Consider the following 18,578-nt stretch of genomic DNA (forward strand, 5'->3'; position numbering starts at 1 on the left):
TCATTTTTGGCAAGTAGGAAATGATTAATGGGAATTTCTTTAGATCTTCAGATTTCTTTTCTCAAAAAAAAAAAAGAAAAAAGTGCAGGCAAAAAAATTTTCAAGAAAAAAAACATTTTGAAAGAAGAAATCGAGTTGCGTCCAACCATCTATTGAATAATCACCATGAACTTGCAGTTGGTGTGTTCTTCACATGTTCATTGTGAGTGACAATGGCATTTGAGTCGAACCCCGAAACTGTATCAATGCCAACTACTCATTCTGCAGTATAGAGTATGCACCATATTGTTCCAAATAACAAGCTTGAATCACATGCTGCAAGTTTTAAACTTATTCATACAGCAATAAGTCTGAGAGGAACTTCACTCTAGAGCCTCAGTTTTCACAACACTAGTAAACTAATGAAGAAACTCAGTTTAAATTAAATTTTGTCAGGTATTGTCCTAAACTTCAAAAAGATGCATGAGAAAGGAAAACCACTCCATGTCCTATACAACATCACTTGTCTCCCTTCTATAAATTTGACGAAGCTGAGGCAGTTCCTTTAAGTATCGAATCACGTAGTTTTCCAGGAATTTCTCCTCAGTGGGGCACATTACAGAAGTCAAGCTCCAGTTTTTCTTAACAAAACAATTCAAAAACAAGTGATGAAGAACAGAGCACCTTGGAATAATTCTCTTCTCCATACTGTAAAATATAATATATGGAACCCGTGCAATCGTTCTTGAATCACGCCCCATTTTGTTAGCAACAAAATCCAAGAACCTCGAGATTTTCTTCTCAGACAAGAGCATACAACTGGGATGCTTCCTAAATGCCATATATATGTCATCCTTCGACCAGCCCCAGTTACTATATGTTTCATAGCATCTTTCCCAGATATCTATGTTGCCCTTCCCAGTCCGGGTATGCATTGCAATAACAAATGCCGTTTTCCCATCCCTTCAATCTCGGAAACAATTTGCTTGAATGATTCATGCTTCCGGGTGACAACATCTGGATAATGAAACAGAGAAAACTCGATACAGCTTTGGGGCACTCCAAGCTCCCTCAACAGAGCTAAATTGTCGATGATTTTCTTATCAAGGCCATGATCGAAAATCCACGACCCTCGCCTCAGAAGAATACCAGCTTTTCTAGATCCAACTATACCCTGGACGTATTCATAGACAGGAGTCAACTTGTAGCGACCAATCCCGGATCCACTACCTAATCAGAGTTAAGAGCATAATTAAGCATGCATAAAATAAATCGTTGCGGAAGTCTTAAATACAAATAGACCGGCGGAATACAACCGGCTAAACCAACTTGATTTAAAGAACCCAATCGAATTAAATAAAAACCTACAGCTAATCCTGCTGTCTTCAAGGTCACTGGCCACTTCAGACTCCTGGTGCTCAATTCTGCACCTACACCTGCCCCGTCGAATAGGGTATCCAGATATACAGAAAATACCGGACGTGAGCTCTAAGCTCAATACGAAAGCACGGATAAACATACAAACATGATGCATGCAAATGACAGGATATCCATATCTGGGATAACTGTATACAAAACTGCTCAAACTGGCGCCTGAGATATAAGCTCGTCACATCGGGGTAGCTAACCACTGTGTGCGACCACTCATTCCCGAATACCGGACGCGGACCACGAAGTCCTCTGGATATCAGTACCTAAGGGCACTCGATATTGAACGTCCCAACAGGGCTGAGCAACCCTAACTGGCTCATCTCAAAAGATATACAGATGTACAGGCACAAGATGATATGCACATGCCGCATAACAATAATAACATGCAAACACATAAATGTAACATATAAGCATGCATATCCGCTGACAATCTCATTCAGTACTTACGTACCTTTCTAAGGCAGTTCTAATAGTCCCACTCTAGGTTCCAAGCCTATCATCAAGTCTACAATGCAAATACCCATGCATCATTCAATAAGCTCTAAAAGCCTTAACTAAGCTATTGCATACTCCTAAATAATTTAAGGAGACCATAGCTATACCTGCGTCCGTCATCAGCCCTTTGCTGTCGAGTGCCTCAAAACTAGGCCACAGCTCCGCTACGACTTCAGGATCGCTAAGCCACTTCCGGAACCCCCAAAGAATGTCTAGATCTCCCTAGATCTGAGTTAGAAGGCTTAGGAATCGAGAGAGAAAAGGTGGAAGGTGCATCTGAAAATGAAACTCGGCTCCCCTATTTATAGACCACGAACGGAACGTCCGTTCGGGAACGTTGCTTCCGTTCGGCCAATGAACGTTGCTTCCGTTCGGGAACGTTGCTTCCGTTCGTACCAGTGTCCCATCAAGTACGTAAGCAGTGACGTTTTTCCGATGGCATGAACGTTGCTTCTGTTCCCTTGAACGTTGCATCCGTTCTGCCTGACTCTCCGGACCATTTCTGATCATTCTGGGTCCAATTCTGGACTCCGTTAATCCATTAAGAGTTCTCTTAATCATGTTTATCGGATTAATCAACAGTAAATCACTAAAACTGGATACGGGCTACTACATTCTCCCCCACTTAAGATATTTCGTCCTCGAAATCAGATCTTAAGTACCGAATGTAAAACAGAATTCAGAAACATTCTTTATTCAAATCAAACGATTTCAAAGTTACAACTGAATACCACCCAAGAATCAAAACAAACTCAGGGTGTTCTGAACGCATCCTGCTCTCAAATTCCCAAGTAGCTTCCTAAGTGTCTCAATGTTGTCACTGAACTAAAATCAGAGGGATAAATTTATTACGTAAGACCTTATCCTTACGATCCAGGATACGAGTAGGTCTTTTCACGTAAGTCAAATCAGTATCCTCTTGAACGTCAGACGACTGCAGAATATGGGACTGATCCACCACGTACCGTCGCAACAGAGATACGTAAAATACGTCGTGAATACTGGACATATAAGGTGGTAAAGCTAGACGATACGCCAAATCGTCAATGCTCTCTAGATTTCAAACGGATCGATAAATCTAGGAGACAACTTGTCCCTAAGGCTAAATATGAAAACCCTACGAAAAGTGTGAAACTCTCAAAAACACTTTCTCCGCAACATCGAACTGCAAAGGCCTACGCTTCGTGTTAACATAGCTGGCCTGTCAATCCTGTGCAGTCTTACTCCATTTCTTGATCTGATCAACAACATCTACTGTCTGCTGGATTAATTCCAGTCCTTCAGCCCGTCTCTCCCCCACTTCTTCCCAGAAAGTGGAGCACAACAACGTCGTCCGTACAACGCCTCAAACGGTTCCATACCAATGCTAGTATTGTAGCTGTTGTTGTACGCGAACTCAATCAATGACAACTGATCCTGCCAGGCTGAACCAAAATCTATAACGCACGCTCGAAGCATATACTCCAAAGTAATGATTGTGCGCTCTGATTGATCATCTGTCTCCGGATGATAAGCAGTACTCAAACTGAGAGTAATACCCATCACACGTCGAACCCTCCCCCAGAATCTGGAAGTAAACCTGGGATCTCGATCGCTGACAATGCTTACAGGCACTCTTTGAAGTCAAACGATCTCCTGAATGTATACCCGAGCCATACGATCCACATTGTACTCTCGGCTACAGGAAGTGAAATGTGCTGACTTGGTGAGTCGGTCCACCACACCCAGATAGCGTCACAATTCCTCGAGAATATTGGAAATAGGGTCACAAAAGTCCACCGTGATAACCCCCATTTCCCACTCAGGAATAGGCAGACTGTGAAGCAAACTAATCATTCCGATTAACAGTCTTCAAAATTTGTCCACTGAAAATCCTTGGACAATCACTGAATCCTATTTCCACATGCTGGATCAATCATTGCTAACGCCAAGTAATGTTTAAATCAAAATCTATCACTGGTAATCTCAGCAATGCTGTCAACGAACTACGATCACAAGAGCCACCCTATGACCACTTTTGTGATCCATAGAATTCAAACAGCCTCGATTCCCACATTCCTGGGGATTCCTAACGACTTAAAAAAAATCCCTTAAATGCACTTGAATCGCTAAATAAAAGCATACCATACTTAAAGTACTATTTCCAGCACTTATTGATTCACCACATCCCAATCAGTACCGATTGGAATAATCTGATCAATCGAATTGATCTACCGTAGCTCTCGACATGCCTGACGATATCAACCCTTAATCAGGCAATCACTGATCAATGAAACTCTCATGGATGATCAATATCGATGATCTCACTGCCACACGTCCGCAGATCCCAAATACTTGGAAACAAAAGAATCACAGCTGATTCAATCACTCATCTTTAATAGAGTCAGTCAACAGTTACAAGTAGTCACTAGTGTCAAGTCTGCACTAGTCCAGACATACTATCCACTGTCTATATTCATTCAAGATGATCATAAGGACTTGTTCAACCCAAGCCGCAATATAAGTCCAAAAGATTCCAGCTATCGCTGAACATTTTCCTGGTAACCATATCTCTTGCTAAGATTGCAAAAAATCGAGACTGAGGTAACTTGCCATGATATCCCACCTGAAATCACCACCAATTGTACACTGGCATAAGTCACGCTTTCCTCACGCCTCAAATAGTCATGTACAATCCTTAGCATCAGATATAATCTATCACTGAAGAAAACTATCATTGCCGGAAAATACTCATCCCTGAGTCAAATGCTACAGGAAATTCACTAACACATCTCCTGAATAGCCCTTATCACAAGAGCATCCAAACACCGACTAGATCCACTAGTCTAGCAGTATCCAATAGGCTAAAAACTATCTGCTCAGAGTACACACTTGTCAAGAAAATCCCTCCAAGACTGGTTCTTATGACAAAACTAAAACAAATATCTCTGACGACAGTCCGACGATATCTAAACCGCGGATACTTAACCAGCCAATATCTCTGACGACAGCCAGACGATATCTAAACCACCGATACCTAACCAGGTATCTAATCCAAAGTCATACCCCGTTGTGACTGTTACCAAAACTCTAGACTAAGTAGCCTTTCCACCGCCAAATCCTGAAGCACGAAGGCTTTCAGGCATTCTCCGAAGTACGAAAGACTCCCAGAGTAACACTGGCATAGGGTCGCGCTCCATCATGTCTAGTCATGGTCATAGTCCACAACTCTCGGCATATACTAAACTGGACACTGATGAAATCCCATCATCACGAATTCCCAACCTATGAAGGTCAATCAAGCTACTGTTCTACGGAATCAACCTAGAACGAAACTCAAAATTCCAAACAAAATCAATATTTTCATGCTCCCAGATGAATCACCTCATCAATGGCACTAACCCAGTCAAACGACTAAATAGGTCAATCTTAGGAAAACGCCTAGACTAACCACATTTCAATCCGATACCGCTGGCTTACCCAAAATCCATGAGCTAACCTAGTTGATCACCAATCAACTAATTCCAAGCCAAACTTAATAAAATTACTTGCAATTAATCACGAATTGCTGAATAAATAAAACATGTATCATTACTTCAAATTATGTACAATTTCCTTTATTACAATCCCATGTAATATCATTACAGTATTTCGAAAATACAATAACATGTACATCCAATAACTTGATATGATACAACCAAATTCTGATGATATATTACAACTGAAATACTGTTTACAAAATACATCAATACAGTATTTAAAATCATCGAATTTTTCTTCGTCCCTTGAGCATGAAGCTTCCAATCGACACACGCATCGATACAAGCATACTCCCGTCCAAGTCTCTCTACATGTCCTCCTACGAAGAACTCCGGAGAAATGGCACGTGTTAGCTAACCAGCTATGCTCTGCATCAGTGCATGTCGGTCAACTTCTTTTGCTCGCGATCTACCATCAGCGTTTTTCTTGTATCCGAATCATGCTTTTGAACATGAAGTTTCTCGTATGCATACCAAAAGTATCGATGCAAGCATACCGGCAAAACCATGTTCTGCATGAGTTTACAGACCTTACGCTCGAAACCTGTCATGCTTTAGGCACTCGAGGTATTCCCTGGTGAAGGTCTATCTGACAATCTCTCCAATTACGAGTGGAGAATCTTCAAGGACTGGAACCACATGGATTACTAAACACTATTCGTTCCAAAAAGCCCTCGGAGGTATCTGACGTGATAATCTCGATCTTCACTTCCAGTCTTCCCTGGTTGGAATCCATATATTCTACAATCAACATCCCAATGCATCGGATGATGTACCGTCCTCAGCAGTCAATCTATCTATCGATATGCTAGTACTGGTGTTCTCATCACTGTTGCATCCTTGGCAATGAATAACCAAATCTCCTTTCGCTAGACCTCAATCAATCCTACAAGGATAATCAAGAAGTCTCATATCAATTTCTCAAGTCCCTTGCATGCAGCTCTGATACCATAAATGTAGCGACCCATCCCGGATCCACTACCTAATCAGAGTTAAGAGCATAATTAAACATGCATAAAATAAATCGCTACGGAAGTCTTAAATACAAATAGACCGGCGGAATACAACCGGCTAAACCAACTCGATTTAAACAACTCAATCGAATTAAATAAAAACCTACAGCTAATCCTGCTGTCTTCAAGGTCACTGGCCACTCCAGACTCCTGGTGCTCAATCCTGCACCTACACCTGCCCCGTCGAATAGGGTATCCAGATATACAGAAAATATCGGACGTGAGCTCTAAGCTCAATACGAAAGCATGGATAAACATACAAACATGATGCATGCAAATGACAGGGTATCCATATCTGGGATAACTGTATACAAAACTGCTCAAACTGGCGCCTGGGATATAAGCTCATCACATCGGGGTAGCTAACCACTGTGTGCGACCACTCATTCTCGAATACCGGACGCGGACCACGAAGTCCTCTGGATATCAGTACCTAAGGGCACTCGATATTGAATGTCCCAATAGGGCTGAGCAACCCTAACTGGCTCATCTCAAAAGATATACAGATGTACAAGTACAAGATGATATGCACATGCCGCATAACAATAATAACATGCAAACACATAAATGCAACATATAAGCATGCATATCCGCTGGCAATCTCATTCAGTACTTACGTACCTTTCTAAGGCAGTCCTAGTAGTCCCACTCTAGGTTCCAAGCCTATCATCAAGTCTACAATGCAAATACCCATGCATCATTCAATAAGCTCTAAAAGCCTTAACTAAGCTATTGCATAATCCTAAATAATTTAAGGAGACCATAGCTATACCTGCGTCCGTCGTCAGCCCTTTGCTGTCGAGTGCCTCAAAACTAGGTCACAGCTCCGCTACGACTTCAGGATCGCTAAGTCACTTCCGGAATCCTCAAAGGATGTCTAGATCTCCCTAGATCTGAGTTAGAAGGCTTAGGAATCGAGAGAGAAAAGGTGGAAGGTGCATCTGAAAATGAAACTCGACTCCCCTATTTATAGACCACGAACGGAACGTCCGTTCGGGAACGTTGCTTTCGTTCGGCCAACGAACGTTGCTTCCGTTCGGGAACGTTGCTTCCGTTCGTACCAGTGTCCCATCAAGTACGTAAGCAGTGACATTTTTCCGATGGCACGAACGTTGCATCCGTTCTGCCTGACTCTCCGGACCATTTCTGATCATTCTGGGTCCAATTCTGGACTCCGTTAATCCATTAAGAGTTCCCTTAATCATGTTTATCGGATTAATCAACAGTAAATCACTAAAACTGGATACGGGCTACTACACAACTGATTTTCCAGACTACTTGCCAAGTAGGCCGGGTGCTTTACAACGGATTCCACCATATCGAATTCAGAAAACCCCATAGAATGCAATAAAAATTCAATCTTTGGCAGAAAGGACTTTTCAGGATTAGCTAGCAGAAACTTGGGTCGTCTAGAAACCAGCTCTGCAATTTGCGTTTTGCTAAATCCATGTTTTTCAAGAAAATGCATAACAGCATTCGCTTTATCTGGGCTATCAAAATGCAGCTTACCTGACGTAGAAACAGCCCTTTCCAGATTCAGGCCGCAAGAGTCCACCAAATAGAAGATGACATTCTCCTTTCCAGGTGATACTTTTTTGGAGGAAACCGGTTCGCTTTTCGACGGAGAAATCCCAGCTCCTGAGTTCACGAGTGATCGTTTAAAATTTTCAAGACTGCAAAAATTGGCGGATAACTGGATCTTGCCGATTCTGGATAGAATCGGGCGACGAAACATATGATTCCTATGGGGTAATTGAAGCTAGAAAAGCTTATCATAGGAAAAATGTTTCAATTTGAGTGAAGGCTTCAATTACAAATCGAGTCTTGGCAAAAATGGCGTGAATGAATAGCTCAACTAGTGATAAACCCTAGCTCGGAGCAGACAATAAATCATAAATGCGATTGTTTGGGGAGAATGCAAATTTTTCTTAAATTATGCTTTAAAAAACGCAAAAAAAATAATTTTATTTGAGTCGATATGGTAAACATATATTTATAATATATGAATCATGAAATATTTCCTAAAAATAATATACCCCTTCTTAATTAAAAAAATATTGAATTCGATTTAGTGCGAAATAAAGAAATGGACATTAAATTTAACACAAAACTCCACTGAAACAATGTCGTATTGTCATTGATCAATTTTTTAAGATTGATATCCAATCTAACCAAGTTATAAAAAAATATTATGGTAAAAGTATGACATTTTACTATAAGTAAAGATCACGTCGATCCGCAACCGTCTCATGCCAGCTCTAAATTTAATTATGCGCTAACATTGAAAAAAAATTTAACGGTAAAACTTGTAAAATTTATTGATGCAAATCGTTCGTTACAAGTCTAACCAATCAATACGGAAATTCTTTATTCGCCCATTTGTATCATTCGTTACAAGCCTAACCAACCAAGATGAAAATTCTCCATTCACACATACATGTCATTTGATTTTATCCTTATTCATGAAAAACATTTTTTTTAAATTCAATTTATTAATTTTTATTTTAAAAAATAAATAATATTTATACTCAATAATTTTGGTTAATTAAAATAATTTACATGTTGATTAATAATAATGTACATTCTTCAGTAAAAATTACATCTTAATTTTATCAATACAAACTAGAAATAAGGTTATATATTACAATTAAAACAAAATTATAACTCGTCACTTAATCATAATATCAATCACAAAATTAATTCATCAAAGTAAACATGTGATTGCTTATCCATCATTATTCAACATCTTAATAGTCTTAAGGCCCCGTTTGGTAGGGGTATTAGGTCAGGATTACCACGTAGTCCGTCGTTTGACTCGTTTTTAGCTTCTCGGTTGATAACCTTGCGGCCCGGTATTACAAACCAAAGATGTGGGAAATCATTGTACAAAGAATCCACCGTCAATGCAAGGTATTGGAAATCTCACAAGCTACAGTTCTAAAGATTATGTGAGTAAATGTCCCTTTCACCCCTCTCCCTAATAAATTCTCTTTCATCTCTCTCCCACGCAACCCAAATGGAGAGCCTAATAAAAGCTTCCATTTGATCGCCATATTCGCGACGCTTTCAGAGTTCTCGATAAGAATGGTACTGGGTACGTCATGGTTTCGGATCTCAGGCATATCCTCATCAACATTGGGGAGAAGCTGGAGCCTGCTGAGTTCGATTAATAGATCTGTGAAGTGGATGTTGGGTCTGATGGCAAGATCCGGTACGAGGACTCCATTACCCGCATGGTCACACGCTTTTTTTTTTTGAGAAGGGTAAAGTAAGGTCACACACTTGCCAATAATCAACAACTTCCAGATCTACCGAAAAATGGTTCCAAGCGTGAGAAAAAATTGGACAGAGGAGAGTGATTGAAGGCAAGAAAAGGGTATTGGAATGTTACAAAGGGGTATTTGCAGACTACCGAGGGTACTTGATTGTAATAATTGATTGTAAATTTGTATGTGGTTAAAGGGTATATTTGTACAATTATGTATGTGAGTAAACCCTATCCCAACTTTTATAAAACGAACCAAACAACCATTGTATTGGATGTTGGTATTATATATCCTTTCATATTTTTTATTTATCCATTCTTCCTAATAATCTCATCACATTACCAACCGGACCCTTAGTACTATTTATCTATATATAATTAACCTAACTAAGTAAACACAACCTATGAGTTTTTTGAACAAAATATTACAAGATTTGAACAAATAAAAATGTAAAGAAAATTTTGGATTGACTGTTGCATATTATATGAATTTAATTTTTGAAAAAAATATATTTACCACATATTAATATGTTAGAATTTTCAAAACAAGAGTTTGATGAACTTATGAAACAAATATGTATGTATATCATTAATTAAATAATTAATTATATAATCTAATTAAACATTCTTGGTATATATTTGTATATATTATAACACACAAAATTTATATTATAAAATATTATTTTTTATTTCTATATTTTTTGTTAGGATATTGATTATTTTTTATACTAAATTATTATTTAGTGTATATTTAAATTTGATCGTCGAAGTCAAGCAAACAAATTTATTCAGTAAGATGAAAAAACATATGTAAGAAAAATTTGAATGTATTATTATGTATGACCAAGATGATTGAGAATCAAAGCAAGTCGAGCTACAACAATTGTCGTATGATTAACATGGTTTACCAGATAAAAAATAATACACAATTTATATTTAATTTATCAACAGAATCTCAACTTTCATCTCCAAATAAAGATTTAAATAAAGAAAAAATATTTTTTTGTTCACTAACTTATTTACTTTTAGGATTTGGTTCACTAAGTTTTCAAAATTTGTTTTTGGTACGCTAAATTTTAATTCTCGGCAATTTTTGGTCTAATTGGTAACATGACATTGAACATACTGATTTGTAAAAAAAATACTGACATGACGTAAAAATGCTAAGATCGAAAATTGTTGATTTGTCAAATATCACGTCAGAAATTTGACTAATAATAGTCAAAAATTAAATGTCATTGCACCAAAACAAAATTTGACACTTAAATAGACTAAAACTCAAATATGGACAAGTTAATGAATCAAAAAATCATTTCTCAAAAAGAAATTATTATTTTTTACTTAAAATTAATATAAGTAAAATTATCATTCAAACATAAATTATTCGTGATACTTGATATTTTGTATTGTTTAAAATATTTGAATCGTATTGTTATCATCAACTATAAATTTTGGTAAAGCGACAAGTGTTCGATCATACAATTAATATCGGAGTCAAGGTAATGTTTTCGATTCACATTGATTGAAAGCAAAATTATGGATAAGATGATTGTTTGGGTGCAACAATTGTCCTTCTTTGAGTTGATCAAATTGAAACATTTGTTTGTTTGAACTATTGTACGATTTAAAAGATTTGAGTTGCACAATTTCCACCAACTATAGCTTTTAATAAAAGACAAATCACTTGATCACACAATTTGTAACAAATATAAATAAATAAATAAATAAATATATATATATATATATATATATATATATATATTACGCTTTTGAATAAATATTTAACAGATGTTATTGCTTTAAAATTATTTGTTAAAAAGTAAATTAAACTCAAAGTATAAACATAAAATATAACTACAAAAAAATTGTCGATCAAGAATCGACAAATATTACAAAAAAAAAATTATAGACATAATATTCTCGTTTCACCAGCTAATTATATATTGAATCATAGTGACTGAAGTTTGAACTTATTCGTAAAAAATATAACACTTGATTTTAATAAAATTAAACATTCAAAATTTGATAATATCGGTCTCAATAAAACAAAATTATTGCTACGTGCAATGCACGTGTAATTTTTTAATTAATTAAAAATCACAGCCTAAAAAAACAAAATATAATTAAATATTGTTGAAAATATATTATATTATATTAGAATTGTTGAAAATTGAGTTGTATTGTTTTGAAAATTAGTGTGTGATGATGTAGATGATGATGATTTAATTTTTGGACTAATCTTCCATTGAGATCTATAAATAGGTCTCTTCATTTGTGTAGAAAAACACAATTTGAGAGAATAAATTTAAAGTGTGGAGTTTGAGAATATTTTGAGTTTTTGAGTTTTATAAATTTTACTTTTCACAACACGTTATCAGCACGATCGCTCGAAGGTTTTCTATAATTTCCGACGCTCCAAAATACAAGAAGAAGTCAAAAATATTCAACAAGTAAGAATTTTTATTTTACTGTTTATATATTTTTATTGTGTATATATTAATATATAATATCATGTTATGAATTTTTTTAAAAAAACTTGTTATAAATCCTGGGAGGATGTTAAGACGACATCCCACACTCCCGGTAAGGGATACGACAAGTATAAAAGCCTATAAGGTTTTTAAACATTATAATAATTTTTGTATAATGTCATGTTATTATATAAAAGGTTGTCTATGACACCGATCTTATAATAATGTGATATGATATACTATACCTGACTTTATACTAACTATATTGGTATAATTTCACAATATTATATAAAAGGATGTCTACGACACCGATCTTATAATAATGTGATATGATATACATAATTATTTAATTATGATTATCATTATATGCATTGTATCATTATCACAAATTTTTATTCAACACATACTCGATTTTTCTTTACCCCCAATGGTCACAAACGGCTAGTTTTTGACCTATAAATATTTTCACTCAAACTCATTTTCAATCACACCAAAATTCATTCTTCATCTCAAAACATTTTCTCCTCGGTTTTTTTCGAAAAAGAAGAAGATGGAGTTTTTGGCTTTTCTAAGGATATTTTTCATAACGATTATGATCATCATGCTCACGATTTTTGTACTCACCAGCGATTTTCCACCACATGCTTTTTCTCTATTTGTACACTTACTTGTACTCATCGTTTATCCATTATTTTGTATTGTCATATTAATGAAAATTAACTAATAAAATGCATTGTTATTTTTCTAGTACCACCATGTCAAACTTGACAAAGCTTGAATTCGTTGCACTCGATATCACTAAAAAAAATTATATGTCATGGACTCTTGATGTTGAGATGCATCTTGAGTCATTGGGTCTAAGTGAAAGCATTAAAGAAAATAATATATCAACCTCACAAGATAAATCAAAAACTATGATTTTCTTGCGCCGACATCTTGATGAAGGGTTGAAATGTGAGTATCTCACAGAAAAAGACCCAATGACTTTATGGAAAGGGCTGAAAGAAAGATTTGAGCATATAAGGGAAGTGATACTCCCGACCGCCCGTGATGAATGGAATACGTTGAGATTCCAAGACTTTAAAAAAGTCAGTGATTATAATTCTGTGATGTATCGAATAGTCTCGCAATTAAAATTCTGTGGACTTGAAGTCACAGAGATGGAAATGCTTGAGAAAACATTTTCCACTTTTCACGCATCGAATATAACTCTATAACAATAGTATAGAATGCGTGGATTTTCGAGATATTCCGAACTAATCGCATGTCTTCTTGTGGCGGAAAAGAACAACGAATTGTTAGTAAGAAATCATCAATCCCGACCCACTGGATCAACAACATTTTCTGAAGTAAATGTCGTAATGAAAAATGAAAACCAAAATCAAAGGAATAGACCAGATTTTGGTCGTGGACGAGGTCGAGGACGTGGGCGTGGACGTGGACGTAGAAATGACCGTGGTCGTGGACGCGGTCGTGGATATGAAAATAATCGAGATAATTTCAGTAACTCATCTCAAAAGAGCGTCACGCACCACCCACTAAAAAGGCAGCATGAAAACATGAGTGAAAATGAAAATCACTCAAAAAGAACCGAGAGTGTTTGTTATAGATGTGGCACTCCGGGATATTGGTCACGAACTTGTCGAGCCCCCGAGCACCTTTGTAAGCTCTATAAAGAATCGATAAAGGGGAAAGGAAAAGAGACCAATTTTGTTGAAAATAGTGACCATTTAATTGGTTCAACTAGTTTCAGTGCTGCAGATTTTTTGAATGATTTCGAAGACATTGATTAAAAGATTGGTGGGACTAGATTGTAACAAATTTGTATTTTTCATGCATTTTTGTATTATAAAGCATGTTATATTTGTATTGTACTTAATTTTTCTTTATTACATTTTTGTGAAGTTTGATATGGAAAATGCTATGAGCAAACATGGAAATAATATCATGGAAATTTGCATACCGGATAGTGGTACAACGCACACTATTCTGCGAGATGAAAGATATTTCTTGGAACTAAAACCAACAAAAACAATGGTGAATACAATATCAGGTCCTGTAGACTTGATTGAAGGTTTTGGTAAAGCAAAATTTTTGTTACCTAATGGTACAAAAGTTTTGATAAATGATGCTTTATATTCACCACGATCGAAAAGAAATTTGTTGAGTTTTAATGACATATATTCTTATGGGTATGATACTGAGATGATAACTGATGGAAATCAGAAATATATGTGTCTTACCACATATAAATCAGCAAAGAAATATGTGATTGAAAAATTATCAATGCTCCCTACTGGATTGCATTATACACATATAAGGCCAATCGAATCAAATATGGTGGTTAATAGTTCTTCAATATTAACAAATTGGCATGATCGATTGGGACATCCTGGTTCAATAATGATGCGAAGAATTATTGAAAATACGCATGGTCATCCATTGAAAGACCAGAAGATCTTTCAGAATAATAAGTTTCAATGTAAAGCATGTTTTCTTGGAAAACTTATTATAAGACCATCGCCGGCTAAAATCCAAACTGAATCACCCATATTTCTTGAACGTATTCATGGTGATATTTGTGGGCCAATTCATCCATCATGTGGACCATTTCGATACTTTATGGTATTGATCGATGCCTCTAGCAGATGGTCACATGTATGCTTATTGTCAACTCGGAATGTGGCATTTGCAAGATTGATGGCTCAAATAATAAAATTGCGAAATCAATTTCTCGATTATACAATCAAGAAAATAAGACTTGATAATGCTGGAGAATTTACATCCCAGACTTTCAATGATTATTGTATGTCAATGGGAATCACTGTTGAACATCCTGTAGCTCATGTTCATACGCAAAATAGATTAGCTGAATCATTGATTAAACGTCTACAACTGATTGCTAGACCAATGATTATGAAAACAAAACTCCCTATTTCTATATGGGGACATGCAATTTTACATGCTGCGGCATTAATTCGCATCAGACCAAGTGCATATCATAAATTCTCCCTATTGCAACTTGCATTTGGTAAAGAACCAAATATCTCTCATCTGAGAATTTTTGGATGTATGGTGTATGTGCCTATTGCACCACCTCAACGATCAAAAATGGGTCCACAAAGAAAAATCGGTATTTATATCGGTTATGATAGTCCATCAATCATTCGATATCTTGAGCCTCAGACAGGCGATGTGTTTACAGCACGCTTTACTGATTGTCATTTTAATGAAGAAATCTTTCCAGTGTTAGGGGGAGAAAAGAAACACATCGAAAAAGAAATCACATGGTATGTACCATCATTGTTACATTTGGATCCAAGGACCAAACAATGTGAGAAAGATGTACAGCAAATTGTGCACATGCAAAGAATTGCAAATCAAATGTCAGATGCATTTGCAGACACAAAAGGGGTAACAAAATCATATATACATGTTGTAAATGCCCCTGCTCGAATTGAAATTCCAAAGAAACAAATTGAAGACACTCATGATGTCATAAAACGCTTGAAGCGTGGAAGACCAGTCGGTTCCAAGGATAAAAATCGTCGGAAAAGAAAAGGTATAGAGAAGCACGATGATCATAAAATAGAAAATGGTGTTCCAGAAGAAACACCTGATGATGAAAATTTTCTGTCAGAACCACAAACTGACGAGAATCGTGAAATCTCTATCAATTATATTAATACTGGAAAAATATGGAACCGAAAAGACATAGAAGATATTGATGAAATATTTTCTTATAATATGGCTTGTGACATCATAAATGAAAATGAGGATCATGAACCAAAATCTTTTGGTGAATGTAAAACTCGTCATGATTGGACCAAATGGAAAGATGTCATCCAGGTTGAATTGGATTCGCTGAATAAACGTAATGTTTTTGGACCTATAGTCCTCACACCTGAAGGTGTAAAACCTGTTGGATACAAATGAGTTTTTATTCGAAAGCAAAATGAGAAAAATGAAATAGTAAGATATAAAGCTAGACTTGTTGCACAAGGTTTTTCTCAAAGGCCTAGAATTGATTATGAAGAAACGTATTCTCCTGTTATGGATGCAATTACGTTTCGATATTTGATTAGTTTGGCAGTGTCTGAAAATTTGGAAATGTGTCTTATGGATGTTGTTACAGCTTACTTATACGGATCACTTGATAGTGATATATACATGAAAATCCCTGAAGGATTTAAGATGCCTGAAGCACAAAGTTCAAAACCCAGAGAATTTTATTCTGTAAAATTGCAAAGATCATTATATGGGTTAAAGCAATCCGGCCGAATGTGGTATAATCGGCTAAGTGAGCACTTGATGAAAAAGGGATATGTAAATGATCCAATATGCCCTTGTGTTTTCATCAAGAAAACAACATCCGGATGTGTAATTATTGCTGTATATGTTGATGATTTAAACATCATTGGAACGAATAAAGAAATTCAAGAAGTTATGATGTACTTGAAGGAAGAATTCGAAATGAAGGATCTTGGAAAAACCAAGTACTGTCTAGGTTTGCAAATCGAACAAAAAGAATGTGGAATTTTTGTTCACCAGACAAATTATACAGAAAAGATCCTTAAACGTTTTAATATGGATAAATCAAATCCATTAAGTACTCCAATGGTTGTAAGATCATTAAACATAGAAAAGGATCTATTCCGTCCATGTGAGGATGATGAAGTTATTCTTGGTCCAGAAGTACCATATCTAAGTGCCATTGGTGCCCTTATGTATCTTGCAAATTGCACTAGACTTGATATATCTTTTGCTGTAAATTTATTGGCAAGATTCAGTTCATATCCAACAAAGAGGCACTGGAACGGAATTAAACATATATTCCGTTATCTACGAGGAACGACGGATTTGGGACTTTTGTACTCAAAAGACACCAATCAAAGTATCATTGGTTATGCTGATGCTGGATATTTATCTGATCCACATAAGGCACGTTCCCAAATCGGATATGTATTTACTCGTGGAGGCACCGCAATTTCTTGGCGTTCACAGAAACAAACACTCGTAACAACTTCATCAAATCACGCCGAGATTATTGCATTACATGAAGCAAGTCGTGAATGTGTGTGGTTAAAATCAATGACACAACATATCCAAACTTCTTGTGGATTATCAGAAGACAAGAAGTCTGTGACGTTGTATGAAGACAATGCTGCATGTATTTCTCAAATGAAAGAAGGATACATCAAAAGTGACAGAACCAAACATATCCCCCCAAAGTTCTTTGCCTACACTCAAGAGCTTGAGAAGAATAAAGATATTGATATCTGTTACATTCAATCAAGTGAGAACTCATCAGATCTCTTCACAAAGGCACTTCCCACGACGATATTCAGAAAACATATATACAATATTGGGATGCGCAATCTACGGAATATGTGAAGAATCACTCATATTAACATGAGGGGGAGTTTACGTGGCTGTACTCTTTTTTTCTTGCTATGATTTTTATCCCACTGGGTTTTTCCTAGTAAGGTTTTTAACGAGGCAGCATAAAACACGTAATAAAGACAATCATCATATGACGATTATCATCACAAGGGGGAGTGTTGAAAATATATTATATTATATTAGAATTGTTGAAAATTGAGTTGTATTATTTTGAAAATTAGTGTGTGATGATGTAGATGATGATGATTTAATTTTTGGACTAATCTCCCATTGAGATCTATAAATAGGTCTCTTCATTTGTGTAGAAAAACACAATTTGAGAGAATAAATTTAAAGTGTGGAGTTTGAGAATATTTTGAGTTTTTGAGTTTTATAAATTTTACTTTTCACAACAAATATAATAAAAAAAAAAGTAATTTTTCAAATATTAATCTAACACAACCCTAGCGTTGGCGGTTGGAGGAAGCTTCTGTTGTTCTCTACAGGATGCAAATCATAAATTCTACTTATATCAATAAGATGGTGAAATTTAATGGTTTGATTTAATTTTTTTGTTTTTCTTAAAAGTTTAATAATCAAAATATTACGTTTAAAAAGTTTAGTAAACTAAAAACATAACTATAACGATAAAGTTGAAATAAGTCCAAAAATTAATATTTTTTTTAAATTTATAGATCACGTATTAAGTTAGCTTTCAATAATAATTTTTTTGTGTCCATGAGTGTCACAATATAGATTTAGGACATGAATTAAACATTAACAATTAATTTACCTTTAATAAATAAATGGACACAAAAAATAATATGAATTAAATATTAACAATCAATTTACCTTTGAATAAATAAATTGACTAATATAAAAAAAAAACCTTGGAAATGACCAAAATATTAATTATTAAATAAAATAATGTATCAAAATTGTAAATTCAATAATTCATAATCAAAAGTGTCACAATATAAATTTAGAACATGAATTAAATATTAAAAATTAATTTACTTTGAAT

General features: G+C 35.6%; 1 protein-coding gene across 1 annotated transcript; it reads right to left on the minus strand.

The window, feature by feature from the left end:
• Positions 1-488: 488 nt before the first annotated feature.
• LOC140874256 (transcription termination factor MTERF15, mitochondrial-like) lies at positions 489-8,171 on the minus strand. Its single transcript, XM_073277532.1, has 3 exons — positions 7,715-8,171; positions 930-1,209; positions 489-852 (listed from the first exon to the last, which is right to left on the minus strand). The coding sequence occupies exons 1-3, from the start codon at positions 8,169-8,171 to the stop codon at positions 489-491; spliced, it is 1,101 nt and encodes a 366-aa protein (XP_073133633.1).
• Between the last annotated feature and the right edge of the window lie 10,407 nt (positions 8,172-18,578).

Source organism: Henckelia pumila, chromosome 1 (assembly GCF_033568475.1).
Source record: "Henckelia pumila isolate YLH828 chromosome 1, ASM3356847v2, whole genome shotgun sequence".
NCBI lineage: Eukaryota > Viridiplantae > Streptophyta > Magnoliopsida > Lamiales > Gesneriaceae > Henckelia > Henckelia pumila.

Excerpts from the sequence above, each read along its gene's own strand:
- LOC140874256 (XM_073277532.1), bottom strand. The coding sequence starts at position 8,171 with ATGTTTCGTCGCCCGATTCTATCCAGAATCGGCAAGATCCAGTTATCC. Across the intron at positions 1,210-7,714 it reads GCACCCGGCCTACTTGGCAA|GTAGTGGATCCGGGATTGGT; the intron begins GTAGTCTGGAAA and ends AACTCTGATTAG. Across the intron at positions 853-929 it reads ATTGAAGGGATGGGAAAACG|TAACTGGGGCTGGTCGAAGG; the intron begins GCATTTGTTATT and ends TGAAACATATAG.